Source organism: Danio aesculapii, chromosome 2 (genome assembly GCF_903798145.1).
Source record: "Danio aesculapii chromosome 2, fDanAes4.1, whole genome shotgun sequence".
Classification (NCBI taxonomy): Eukaryota; Metazoa; Chordata; class Actinopteri; order Cypriniformes; family Danionidae; genus Danio; species Danio aesculapii.
Window position 1 is genome coordinate 51,609,224 of NC_079436.1, and position 14,913 is coordinate 51,624,136.

At 36.5% G+C, this 14,913-nt stretch overlaps 1 protein-coding gene across 1 annotated transcript; it reads right to left on the reverse strand.

Annotated features, from left to right (window-relative positions):
* Nucleotides 1-5,861: 5,861 nt before the first annotated feature.
* Nucleotides 5,862-13,735, reverse strand: LOC130238735 (CMRF35-like molecule 1). The gene is made up of 11 exons (XM_056469837.1): nucleotides 13,648-13,735; nucleotides 12,908-13,243; nucleotides 12,523-12,819; nucleotides 12,393-12,443; nucleotides 12,278-12,314; nucleotides 8,307-8,404; nucleotides 7,045-7,100; nucleotides 6,890-6,970; nucleotides 6,589-6,636; nucleotides 6,419-6,483; nucleotides 5,862-6,328 (listed from the first exon to the last, which is right to left on the reverse strand). The coding sequence occupies exons 1-10, from the start codon at nucleotides 13,733-13,735 to the stop codon at nucleotides 6,433-6,435; spliced, it is 1,143 nt and encodes a 380-aa protein (XP_056325812.1). The 3' UTR covers nucleotides 5,862-6,328; nucleotides 6,419-6,432.
* Between the last annotated feature and the right edge of the window lie 1,178 nt (nucleotides 13,736-14,913).

Consider the following 14,913-nt stretch of genomic DNA (forward strand, 5'->3'; position numbering starts at 1 on the left):
CTTCATCTACTTTCTGGCAGGTCTGCAAAACAATATGACCTGCTGACTCACGGTGTTAGCTTCACTTCTACAGTCTCTTTCACTTCCTACATCAGTGCTTTTTCAGTTATATATATATATATACACACACACACAGTATGTCACAAAAGTGAGTACACCCATCCCGTTTCTTCACCTAAAGCAACAAATAATGGCGCATCTGATTACTGATCATGTGGTGAATGCTAATCCACCATCTACACTTTTCGAAGAGAGGATAAAATACTTCCAGTGGCTTGAAGTCCACTCTGAAAATAACTAAAGCATTCACTGTAAAGTCTGTGAGACGGAATTTCCAGGTAACTGTTTGCCACATCTACACATTTTAAGCACGAGAGGTTCTGTTTAATCCTTCATTTAATTGCCAGATGCTGTCAGCCGTAAAAGTGGCAGTTATATGTAAACATCAACACCACGTAAACCATCGAAAAAGGACTTGCACTGAAAGATTAAACTAACATTGCAGCTCATGAAAAGACCGGTATTGCTATTAAAAAGACGTATGCAAATAATATCCCTACTGAAAAATCCAGCTTAAACCAGCCTAGGCTGGTTGGCTGGTTTTAGCTGGTTGACCAGCCTGGTTTTAGAGGGGGTTTGGCCATTTCCAGGCTGGTTTCCAGCCATTTCCAGCCTGGTCTGAGCTGGTCAGGCTGGAAAATGACCAGCTAAAACAGCTTGACCACCTTGCCAGGCTGAAAGCCCGGCCAAAACCAGCTATGTCCAGCTTAAACCAGGCTGGTCAAGCTGATTTTAGCTGGATTTAGCTGGTCATTTTCCAGCTTGACCAGCTAAGACCAGGCTGTAAATGGCTGGAAACCAGCCTGGAAATGGCCAAAACCCCTCTAAAACCAGGCTGGTCAACCAGCTAAAACCAGCCAACCAGCCTAGGCTGGTTTAAGCTGGATTTTTCAGCAGGGATATGTCAAAAGCATCTGTGCAATATCAGACACCACTCATGAGAACACAGCACAGTTATCATTAACAGATTGATTCATGTCAAGCAGTGCGTGCAGGGCTGGTGAGCGGTTTGTGTATCTTTTGGTCACTCAATAATGTAATAAAAATGTATTATCTTGTGATAAGGGGATTTCATTGAGACATATTTGCATGCATATATATTTTTTTATTGTTTTGATTAGTGTTGATTTCAAATGCAATAAATATGTTTATAAAACTTGTGGTAACAGTGCGATAATTAGTGGGTGCAACAAAATTTTGGCTGGTGTGCCTACATTTTTAAAGTTAGGAGCATATGGATGGATGGATGGATGGATGGATGGACAGACAGAGAGACATATATGGGCAATGTGCCATTTAAAAAAAAAAAGTATATAGCATATAAAACCAACAAACCAACTTTTTTCTATTTGGAAATTTTTCCAATTAAAGTTATTAATAATAGTTCTTATAAGAGATCCATTTTTAAAATCGCCCACAAGCAAATCTAATGATTTACTTGACTCCGCACCAAAACTCTGTGTTCATTTTATAAACTTTAAAACAGTGGTCACCAAACTTGTTCTTGAAGGGCCGGTGTCCTGCAGATTTTATCTCCAACCCTAATCAAACACATCTAAACCAGCTAATCAAGCTCTTACTAGGTATACTCGAAACACCCAGGCAGGTGTGTTGAGGCAATTGGAGCTAAACCCTGCAGAACATCGGCCCTCCAGGACCGAGATTGGTGACTCCTGCTATAAAACATCTATGCAAATTAATGCAATACTATATGTAAAAAATAAAATAAAAAACTACTATACACTATAGAGGAAGACAGTCCAGTTTTTCAGCTCAATTTTTTGTGTCCTGACGTGCTATTCTAATGTGACATCATATCAGAGTATACATTTCTAATAGCTTATAGCTTATTCTGTCACACTATTTATGATCTATAAGAAAGTTAGCAAATGCAGTTGATGGATTTTTGTATACACTGGTTTCTGACAGGAAATTATTATCCACATTTAAGACTCAAAAAGAGACTCGAGAGATACACACATGAATAAATTCTTAACCAAACAGAACTAATAACCCTTTAAAGACAGAGTAAAAGGAACAAATACAAATGTTAATATTTAAGTAAGCAAATTAAGATTTATTAGGAGAATTAAGCAAACAAAATATGTGCCAAAAATAAAATCAGTCACCCAGGACCTAGCAGACACATTTACTTTCTACAGATGTTGTGTAAACAGTGATTTGTAATGTATATATATATTTAAACGTTATAATAATTTTCATGTTGATCAGAAAGTTGTGATGTTGGTGGACATTTCAGTGGATATTTTATTTTTAATAATAATAAAAAATAATATTTCAAATACAAAAAAGTTATTAAAAAACAATCTGACAAATCTTGACAAATGTTACATACTGTAGGGTAGATGTTTCCTATTAGCTGGGGATATGTATGGCATAATACAGCAATACCTGCATGAAATAAATATACTTTATCAGTTCAGAGTAAAACCTCAATAAACCCAACTCACAGCTCAACCTCAGAGGGAAACAGAACTATTTTACACAGGAACTCAATTGTTAAAAGATGGTCTGCCACAACCCCACTACTAAACATTACCGCTAGTGAAGTTTGAGCAGATCAAACCAAAACACACAAATGACATTTGACACATTTACACATAAATTAGCCACTAATGTAAAATAGATTGTAAATAAATACCAATGGATTGTCTGGTATTTTCATGTACAAGTGCTGCCATTTAAATGTTTAGGACTTCAGATGGAATTTGCTTGCAGTTTTTTAGCTGTACGTAGCATCTGTGTATCTAGTTAGCTAGCATATTTACCTACAGGGCTATTTACATTTAGGCATATACTTTCATGTTGTACAATAAAGTGAACAATGTCAATTTTACACACTACAGTTTAGTTGGAGTCTAGAAACCTACAAGGCTAAATTACACAAAGAACTCTTATAAAATTAGCATTAGCAGACATTAGCTATGCTTCAGGGAGTCCTCAATGCGATTTATTTAACCCAGGATCCACAAAAACAGACAGAATGTGAAATTTTGATTATCATAACCACAGTTCTGGGCTAAACAGTACTTAAAAACAAGCTAATCTGTGGTTCATCCAGCCAGACTTTCACTTCCTGTGCGTGTCATTATCAGATAGAATCACGTCTGGCTACAAAATAAGAGTCTGTTAAGCTTTACCTTGAGAATAGTAGCAGATGCATTACAACATTACTTAACTAATAAAGAAGTCCTTCAGGTCAGTGTGAGGATCAGTCTGTGATCTCTAATTCTGTGGCACAGAAACGCTCCTTTACACCCCATCTGAAAGATAGAATAAATAAAAAATGGATTAAAAAGATGTCAAATAGGCCTATAAAGATTCTTCTTAAAGAGAACAAAGGAACAAGTAATAAAACATTTGTACGTGTTGAAAACCTACACATTTGGCAAATAAACAAGCATTTGCCATCAAGTTTACTACAGAAAATCTAGATTAATACTGATAAGCTACTTTCCCTCAGATATTTCCATGATCACATCTGCGGTTAGATAGAAGATAAATAAAATAAGTGTTGAATGCTGAATGCATGTAACAACATCAGAATACCCACATCCAGTACGCGGACGCACTGGGGTGCTGTTTTTCCACATGTCAATGTTTATGAATAGATTACACCAAAAAGAACACAAACTATACATCAGTTCAAAGCTACAACCCTTAAGCAGCCATTGCAGCTAGATGTTTTCCAATGGGAAGCTTATAAAGAATGTATTTGCTAAATGTGTGGCATTCATCACTGTTTATTTTGAAAGGTAAGAGTCTACAGAAAAGCATCCCATCAAGAGCATTTAGTTCACTGACACAACAGTGTTGAATTATGGATTGTTATTAATTTATGCCACAGTTTCTGCCAGAGACCTATTGTTTACATCGCTTTACCATGTTACTTACACGCGAAAATGGCATCTTTGTAGTAAAAGGCAAGTCGATGTCATAGCTTACAGTGTTACAGATAAAATTAAACCACAAACTGAATAAAAAGTCAAAGTTATGATCAGAATCAGAATCAGAAAGAGCTTTATTGCCAGGTATGTTCACACATACGAGGAATTTGTTTTCGTGACAGAGCTTCTACAGTGCAACAGGATTACAGAGACAGGACAAAAAAACAGATAATAAATATATAAAAAAAAAAAAAATAGAAGTATTATAAGTACTTTTTATAAGTTATATTATAAGTATTATATTATAAGTATATATTATAAGCACTTAAATTATAAATACTAAAATTCAGTGATGTAAAGTAACTAATTACAAATACTCAAACTACTGTAATTAAGAAGTTTTTCTCAGAAATTGTAATTTACTTAGTTTTATAAATGTGTACTTTTACTTTTCCCTGAGTGCATTTTTAGTTCAGTACCAGTACTTTTACTCTACTACTTTCCTTCAACCTGCAGTCATGACTTTATTTTTTTCTTGTCTATGGAGATTAGAAAAATCAGAAACTCTGAGCAGAGATCACAATGAGTTATACTTTTAGCATTTCTAGCGATACGTTAGTATTGTAGTAAGCACATATCCCCTTAGCTATCACCAAAGCTCTCTATTTTTTTTATACACGATTAAATTTCATTGCAGTCACAGTTGGTCTGAAATCAGGTTTATGAGGTGCTATTGTGCACAAATGCTGCCTTTAGAGTCAATGGCCCAATTCCAATTCCACCCTTAAGCCCTTCCCCTTACCCCTCGTTTTGCGCATTCACATGAAGGGGTAGGGAGTGTCCCAATTCTCTTTAGCTTGAAGGTGTAGTGCCAAGGGGAAGGGGTAGATACCTCTTCACACTGAGATTTTTCAGGACCACACTCGAAACCTAGGGGTAAGAAAATTTCCCAGAATACACCAGCCACAACAGCAGCATAGCTGCACCTGGTAGTAAGGAGATACACAAATTAATATTTTTTATCATTATTATGAATTTTTAAAACAAACAAGCACATGTTTTAATATAGTCATAACCGTGTTCTTGTTTTACCGTCATGCTTTAAAAAAATTTAAAAACTCCCGTGATTGACATTACGGGACATTTCTGGAAGAAATAACAAAACAGGAGGGTGGTGGGAGATGGATTCTGTAATACGGGAGACTCCCAGGAAAAACAGGAGTGTTGAAAGGTATGGCTTGGGAATGACCATTTTACAGTGTCTGGTATGATGTTAATGTTGTTGTTTTTTGTGTGTTTACGTAGATAAATGTGGCCATGGTACAAAAATAGAATTGGGATTGGGCCTTTGTGTCCTGGGTCAACATACTTTGTGGATACTGGAACTTCATTTCTGTAATTCAAAGCTAACCTCACACCTAAACCTATCACTGATGACTTTATGAATTGGTAAATGATTCGACCATTTCATTGATTTAAATAGAACACTGATTTAAATGCGTGTTTCAGTACCATTTGCAATTCACTGACTTTTTGCATAACAAAAAAATGTAATTCTTATGGTTTGGTCACAAAATGATACATTTTGTATTAAAATGTTAAGGGACTAGTTTTATTGTTATTAGGATAAAAACATTTCTAGGGCAGCACGGTGGCTCAGGGGTTAGCACTGTTGCCTCAGTAAGAAAGTCACAGGTTTGAGTCTCGGGGCCAGTTGACATTTCTGTGTGAAGTTTGCATGTTCTCCTCGTGTTGGCGTGGGTTTCCTCCGGGTGCTCCAGTTTTCCCCACAGTCTAAACACATACGCTACATTGAGTAAACAAAATTGGACACAGTGTATGAGTGTGTGTGTGAATGTGAGAGATTATGTGTGTTTTCCAGTTCTGGGTTGTGGCTGGAGAGGCATCCGCTGCATAAAACATATGCCAGAATAGTTGGTGGTTCATTCCGCTGTGGGGACCTCTGATAAATAAGGGACTAAGCTGAAGGAAAATGAATGAATCAAACATTTGCAAACATTTAAGACCCAAAAATACAATATATTTTTGCAAGAGGTTTTCAAAATGTATTGTTACACATCAATGCAAGCACATTACAACTGCTTTATGCATTTTGCAGTCAACAATTCACACACTTTTTTCCAGTCAAATGTTAAAATGGAAGTTTAGTTACAGAGTAAACTGCTTCCTTTGTACACTTCTAAGGACACTATAATGCAAAATATAGAAAAAGAATTATGAACTTAATTTGTTGATTTGAATTTCATTCAAGATTGTTTGTGGCAATCAAAACTATTATATTTGTTCAACTTCAGTGCTGTCCAACTTTTTCCCTAAGGTATTCAGTGCAGAAAAAGCACCTGTGATGAAGAAATAAAAGAATGAGATGATATCAAGTTCTGTGTTCAGTGTTTGTGTAAATCATCCTGTGATTATTGACTTCAGCAAACCTGTAACGTCTCATCTATTTGTGCACAGAGCTGTAGATCACCTGATCCTCTTCTACTGGACTGAACTGGAGAGAAAGAAAAATATATTAAGAACACCACAAACTATGACATTAATGTTTCTGCATGTAGAACAAATGAGATATTCTCTTTTAAGCATGTTTTTCACTTACTTTCTTTTTGGGCTTAACTGTGACAGAGCTGTAGGTCACATCATTTCTCTGGAGAGAAAGAAAAGGAATATTATATATATATATATATATATATATATATATATATATATATATATATATATATATATATATATATATATATATATATATATATATATATATATATATATATATATATATATATATATATATATATACATACATACATATATACATATATACACATATATACATACACAAACAATGACGCTCTTGTTTCTGATCATGCTGTAAAATGAGATATTCTGCTGATTTCACTCACCGCTTCAGTTTTAGGCAGAACTGTGACAGAGCTGTAGGTCAAATCATTCTCTGCAGTTTCTGAACACTGATTAACATTTTCCTATAAATAAAACACATCTTAACACTTCTCTCAGTCTCTCAGCTTTAATTAACAATATTTCAGTTCAGACTTACTGTCTCACAGGCTTCGTCTCGGTTTGCACCTACACTGAGTGTGACATTTCGGTCTGCTAGTGAAAAAACAAATGATCTTATCAGTTCTTCTTTTAGACAGTTAGATATCAACTTCTAAATGCAATGACTGATAAATTCTGCCACACTGTATATACACATATACATAAATATGTCTTTTTTTTAAGCTAGGCCACCATCAGGCTATTTTCATGCCTTCTGTAAAATGATATAAAGTCATTAAAGGGCACCTATGATGAAAAATCTACTTTTCAAGCTGTTTGGAAAGACATATGTGTAGATATAGTGTGTAAACTGTCATATTGGGGTGATATAAACACACCCAGTCCTTTTTTTTATTTAACAACATAAAAACGGTGGACCAATTGAAGCGGTTTTCAGACAGACCGCAACTTGACGTAGGAGTGCGGTCCCCCCGTCCACCGAATTGATTGACAGCTGCGTGTATTAACATGTCCGGTAGTCACGTGACGTGTATAATCATATCAACAAGACCAGACGTGCGCAAAGCAACCGAGAATAAAAGGTCTGTTTAGTTAGCTAGGATCATCAATCATCATCAAACGTAATCGAGAGTAAGTTTCACATGTTTAACATGTTTTAAAACAGTGCAAGTGTGTAATGAATTACAGCCATTTACTTTAGCTTTACTACATCAGCACACCCGCATGTCAGGACAATTATAAAAGAAGACGCTTCAATCCCGGATTGTGGACGTTAAATCAGGTTTATTTTCTACATTAACATAACAGATATCCATACAGCAGTGGAGATTAACCTGTATCCTGTCACATTTACATGCAAAAAGAGTGGAAAGCTAAACCCGCGCTCTGTCTGTCTGTGTGCGAGCGTGTGTGCACTTTGTAACGACATTGTGTGTGACTCATCAATGCAACTGCACAACAAATACTAATTGGTAAAGTTCTTACTGTAGTATTTCTCACAAACGTTACGTGAGATCTGCTTCCTTTATGCTTGTTTGTTGTGTGACGCAGCCGAGGGAGGAGATTAAGGCACGCAGAAAGGCACGTAGAAACAGTGGGCGGGGAGGACTAGCCTTAAAGGCGCAGTACGACAAAAGAGCCCCCCTAGTTCAAAAATGTATAAAATAGAATCTTGCAAAAGGTATAATGAAAAATCTGATGGGTGTTTTGAGCTGAAACTTTACAGAAACATTCTGGAGATGCAAAACACTTATATTTAATCTGAAGAAAGGGCTAACCTAGGTGCCCTTTAATACTGACCGTGCTTCATTCTCCATATAACTGTTGACATGACGAGTGCAATCAGCAGCAGCAGCAGCAGAAATGCTGGAACCCACACCTCCAGATACCCATAATGCCTGTGAGAATCAATAGTTAGTTAAACAGGTATAACATTTATATATAAAACAACAAATTAAACAACAAATATACAATACAATATACACTATATTACCAATAGTTTTTGGACATCTTTAATGACAACCCAATCTTAATTAGGAGAGTTTATTATGGAGTTGGGTGACCCATTGCAGCTATAACAGCATCAATTCTACCAGAAAGGTGTTCAAAAGCTACTGAAAGCTACTTCAATCACCGTCTGGTTCAGCTTAGCTCAGCTGCCAAAATCGACCTCCGCAAACTACAGCGAATAGTCTGGACTGCTGAATGAATCACTGGCACTACCCTTCCTACACTTCAAGAATTGTACTCTTCCATAGTGAGTAAAAGGGCTCGCAAAATCACTCTGGACACCTCACACCCAGCACACTTCTTGCTTGAACTGTGACAGTCTGGTCGGTGCTACAGAGCACCAAGCACAAAAACAGCCAGACACAGGAATAGTTTCTTTCCTCAGGTCATCTACCTCATGAACAGTTAAATATTCCCCAACTGTGCAATAAACATGCGCAAAACTTTATCATACGCACTTGTACACCTTATAGCCTGTATATTTACAACAAATCTGTACATACAACTCAACATCCAGCACTTTTTCACTAACTGCATTTCTGTTTGATGTTTATTGTCTTTCTTTATATTTATTTTCATGTTGTCACTATGTACACTGGAAGCTTCTGTAGCCAAAACAAATTCCTTGTGTGTGCAAGCACACTTGGCAATAAAACCGTTTTACAAGCGTGTTTATAGAAATGTATTATGTCAGACAAGTTTATCTGTCTTAAAGTCTCTGCTCTTATTCATCCCAAAGGTGTTTCTTCAGGTTGATGTCAAGACTCTGTGCAGGCCAGTCCAATACTCCACACCAAACTCTTCATCAATGTCTTAATGGACCTTGCTTTGACCAATGGTATGTAGGCATGTGGGAACAGGGAGTGTCATCTACAAGCTGTTCATACACAGCTGGAAGTGTAAAATTGTCCAAAATGTTTTGGTATGCTTAAAGCACTCCTTTTACGGTTACTAAAGCCCTGTTTACTAATACGTTTTAGTTTCAAAACTGCATTTTAGAATGACAACTATCCGCGACCACATTGGCATTTCACCTAGCATTTCTGAACAGCTCTCCGTCCACACTAAACCGCTGAAAATGCACATCACGTGACCACACGCACACTCTGACACGCACACTCTGGCACGCACTGCAGCAAATGCACGCATCTGAGCTCCAGGCAGTCAGCGAGTGCTTTGAATGCATCTTCCCAGATGAGAGCAGAGAACGTCAGACTGTTCATTAAGGATCTACCGCTGGATCTAATCTCACTATATTTGTTAAACGTGATATTTAATTCATCTTGTTTTCTCTATCTAACGACATATTCCCCGATTTTGGTCTTTTGAATCTATTACTTGTTCTCAGGTAACATGTTTTGGCTGAGCAAAAAGATAAGTTAAATTATTAATTAATGTTACCGAGTACACTGATTCTGCACATTTGACTGATTGCTTGCATTTATTTCCTATAATGTATAAACTTATTGTATGTTATATTTTTATAATGGCCATTATTGATTATTAAAACTGATATTCAGCAAAAGAGACAGGGTATTTCATATTTTCAATGAAAATAAAAGGAGGCAGTGTAAGAGGCTAAATTATTATATGCATTTGTTTACATGACAAAACATGTATTTTTGACAAGATGGTCCGTACTGACTCCAAAGGCAGATACTGATAAGATCAGGGCCTGGTGTGTGGACTTTGGGGTTTTACGATGTGGTCACATGTTGATTGGTCAGTTTGAATGTCTCAGCATTTGGGCTTTAGTCACATGGTCAAGAAAGATACAAAATAGGTGTAAAACTATGCTCTGTCTCTTTTCCTGGCCTGTCTTTCCTGGTCTGCTTTCCCCCTCTGCTCCTCTCCTTCTCTGGAGTCTATCTTCTCTGACTCTACTGCAATCAGGCTAACTTCTGGGCCTGCTCTCTTTGTCTCTCTCTCCCTCCCCCTGTGTCTCTCCTTCTACCTCTGGTAACTTTAATTATACATTTAAGCTGGGTACAATTTATATCATATGCTTTATCATTCCATATTTTATCATTTTATACAGTTATTTTGTAACTAATTCAGTTGTAACCATACAGAATTATTGTCATTAAATCATTTCATTGTCAAGTATTTGTGAATTACTTTTGATTTAACATCAACACTTAACTGTTCCATATTGCAATACAATACAATCACATAATATCAACGCTCTCCCACATTTATAGCTATTAATAATGCCCTTATTTCCGTTTTTTTGGTATAAGATTGCAGAAGAATGGTTTGACTAGAATGTAGTTTTTACCATCAATACTGATCATTTTTTAGTCATTCGGCAGAACTACAGTTCGAACCGCTGTGGTTTAAAACCCAATCCTACAGCAGTGATGTTATAGGCTGTTTTGTTATAATGCATACAGTGAAGATGACGCTCATAAAAATATGCAGCTACACGACGCCTCAACATCTTTGGTGTCTATTAAGCTCTTGATATCAAAATGAAAATAGGCAGATCATCCATATCATTTCCATATCAAACTTGCAAAGTCTGAACTTACAAGGAGAGGATGCAAGACTGAACTGTGTGTAGGCTACTTAATATTGAGGAAAAAGCCGCAATGAGAGCCTCCGTTTTCAGATGTCTTTCGTCTCCACACTGACACGGAGCAGCAGCGTTTTAGAATAAAAAATGGCCTCTTCAGCGTTTCCAAAAAGCTCTTGGTGATCAAAAACTCTGCCGTAATTTGGACGGATGGTGTAACTGTAGCAAAACTTATGTGTTATAAAACTAAAACGTGTTCATGTAAACGGGGCCTCAGGGTCCAAATCCAAACACTGAAAAACAAGTCAACACCATAATCTACCCTCAACTTCACTGTACACTTGGCACAATGCAGCTAGTAAATACTTTTCTCCTATCGACTGCCAAATCCAGATTCATATCAGATCGCCAAATAAATGATTCATCACTCTAGAGAACCAAATCCCACTATTCTAGAGACAGTGTTTGTGTTTTTTACACCACTAAGCCATGCTTTGCATTGCACTTGGTGATATAAAAATTGGCTGCAGCTGCTTGGCCATGGAAACCCATTCCTGAAGCTCTGCAATCACTGTTCTTAAGCAAATCTGAAGGCTACAAAGTTTGGAGATGTTGACTGCAGAAAGTTGACTTCTGCGTCTCAGTGTAGCAGGGACCAGCTAGTGAAATGCTGTGCAAGTAAGCCTCACTCCCCTGACCTTTAAATGTGCTCTAGCGACAGACGTTAGAGACCATGGTCTTTAGCCTCTTTGTTAGAGCAACCGACTCCCATGCAAAGAATCGCCAGTTTGATCCCAGCTCGGAATGGGTTGGGTGGTGTAGGACCGACAGGTTTACATCAGCATACTCTGACCCCTGCTCTGTGATTTTACTCAGTACCACTTTAGGGAAGAATTGCTTTTTGTCCCAAATAGCTTACACTTTGTTATAATAATATATATTATTATATTTAGAAGTGATAAAATTTCATTAATGGAGTAAATGCACAGGAGGCAACCCATCACAGTACCACATGCAAATTCACTGAACCTACGAGAGCGACAAATGTTTGTAACAGCAGTCAGTATGCCCAGGTGCTCGATTTAATTGACCTGTGCCAATGAAAGTGATCAGAACACTGGAATTCAATAAATTGGACGAGTGTCCCAAAAGTTTTAGCAACATTGTGTAAATGCATCTAAATATAAATGTTTAATAAAGATAAAGTAATAAAAAATAATAATTAATATTTAATTTCGCTACAAACCCATTTTTTCTGAGGTGACTTTCTGAGGTGACTTCTGCTGTAAAAAAATTAAAATAAAATAATTAATCAAAAGGACTATGATTTTGATATACCTTCCAGTAAAAATCTCTCATACCTGTTTTTGCTTCAGAGAGCGTGAAATCAAGGACTTGATTTTCTGAAGAGGCTGTACAATAAAGTGCAGAACAGTTTTACTTTCTCAGACAGGAAAACCAGCGTAGATGCGATTAGTGAGTGAGGTTTACCTCCAGTGACTGTGAGCTGAACTAAAGCCTCTTTTTCTCCTACACAACAGGAATACCATCCAGAATCAGAGAGTCTCAGTCCAGTCATCAGCACAGAGAAGAAGCTTTCACCATCACTGATCTGCACTGATGAATTCTGGGATGTGTCAGATCTCTCCATTGCGTAACAGATCTGATCTTTATATCTGCACCACTGTTTGAGTTCATTCTGATATCCAGAACTGTAGAAACACTGAACACTGACATTACCACCTTCATGTCCAGATACACTGCTGCTCAACACAGACACATCAGGAGCTGAAACACACAGACAGCAGACATCAGATACTGTGATTCTTCTGGAATGAAAATAATTTTCTATTTAAATGTGAATCTGGTCTCATACCTGATTGAACTGTGAGATAAAACTGCTCGTTCTCATCCGGTTGAAAGAATCCTCCAATCTCTACAGCACACCAGTAAGCTCTAGTGTCTTTTTCCTGCAGGTTCCTCATAGTCACAGTAAAGAAACTCTGATCTGGATGATCAATCACTGACGCTTTTCCTTTGGTTTCATTAGCATATGCCAGAATAGAGCAGGAACTGAAATATCTCTTGGCATTAAAGCACCAGTATTTCTTGTATTCTGTGTATTTTCTGTCATAATAACAGGGAATAACAATAGATCCTCCAGTCTGAACTGTTAATGCTCTGCTTGCTGATGCGGTTTTGTACTTAGAGCCTGAATGAAGAAATCATCAACCTTTATGAGGATATCGTAACACACACAAATGCTACACTTATATATTATTTAATCTTTTTAAATATTGCTTTTTATAACATTTGACGCGATAAATCAGGCTGTTAAGTTTAAAGTATATTAAAATGGCAATATGCTATATTTGACACCTAGTGATAAGCCACTATTTTCTTTCCAATTTGTATCTAAATTAAATTGCTTTTAACCCACACTGTGTTCATCTGAAATAATCCAGTGGCAAAATAAACATTCCTAATTAAATAGTGATCAGATTGTTACTTAAAATAGATTTAGATTGAATATAGCTTGTCAAACAGCTGAACTTGTCATCCAAACATATGAATAATCTGTGATTAGCAAATAATAAACAAACTGAGAACACTTGCCTGTTGTGAGCCAAATGAAAAACACGAGGATCTTCTTGAAACTGACAGACCGTTTGTTGAAATGTTGCGATGTTTCTTCTTTCGCCATCTTCATCTACTTTCAGGCAGCTCTTCAAAACAATATGGCCTGCTGGCCTCATGGTGTTAGCTTAACTTCTACAGTCTCTTTCACTTCCTACATCAGAGCTTTTCGGTTGCTTGTGTTATGAAAGAAAGTGCAACAACAAATATGCATACTACAAAAATGTGACAAAACCAGCCTTATATGCTGCACTGGCATATTTCGGCAATATCAAAAAGACATTAATATAAAAGTACAAATGAAATCAAAACTAACCATATTAATTTTGTTAGCTTACATTGTTAGTTTTATGGTGAACAATTCATCATTGCATGTCATTAAGAAAAAAATGTTTTTGTAATCTTTAATTAAAATCTCAAAATGCACTTCCTCTTTGTTTTCAGTTCAGTTCTTAGATCAGGGGTTCATTCTTTGTACCTTGCTTAAATGAAGATGATTTGGCAGATCCAGGATCTTTTAATCTTGATAACTGATCTCTGGCTAATTTGGTTCTTCAAACAAGTTCGTGAATCAGAGTGTCTGGAAATGTCTGGATGAACTGATTTTGAAAACGCTGTGTGTGTTGTGAAGGACAGATCTAATCAATCATCGAAATCAGGATAAGCAATGCAACGATTGGCTGACGGCACAGCAGCGTTATGACATCATCTGATTACTATTCAATTATCCATGCGAGTAAAATAACATAAAATTTGTAGAAAACGATTTGTTAAATATGATACGTAATAACTTTATACCTTTGTTGTGGGCTGCAGGCGTTACACTTTCATTTGTCAAGAGTATTTAGAAATTTATTTGGTTTTAAAGTTAGAGCGGGTTTTCTTAATTATAGTAGTCATAATAGTATTATAGTAGCCGGTTTCTTAATCGGTGTAAAGAATAACTGGATGTTTAAATTAATTTTGCATCACAAAAGCATTTTAATATTGGTAATGGTGTCTGCAACTTTTATGAAGAAATAAATCACTGTCATATTAACTGTCAAAACATGTTCATGACTACATAAATGTATTATTACTTTAAAAGTTGCATATTGTGCATGTCTATTATCAAACAGAAATTGTACTAAAACGATTGCACGCGTTTGTATCTAAAAAGTTCATATCAATAAATTCTCTTTGAACCACCAGGTGGCAGTCTTTGCACTTTTATTTCGGATACAGACTGCATACGCTTTATTAATA

Coding starts and splice junctions, on each gene's coding strand:
- LOC130238735 (XM_056469837.1), bottom strand. CDS start 13,735: ATGGCGAAAGAAGAAACATCGCAACATTTCAACAAACGGTCTGTCAGT. Junction 12,315..12,392: donor GCTCTCTGAAGCAAAAACAG/GTATGAGAGATT, acceptor ATTTTTTTACAG/CAGAAGTCACCTCAGAAAGT. Junction 6,971..7,044: donor GAGACGAAGCCTGTGAGACA/GTAAGTCTGAAC, acceptor TTTTATTTATAG/GAAAATGTTAATCAGTGTTC.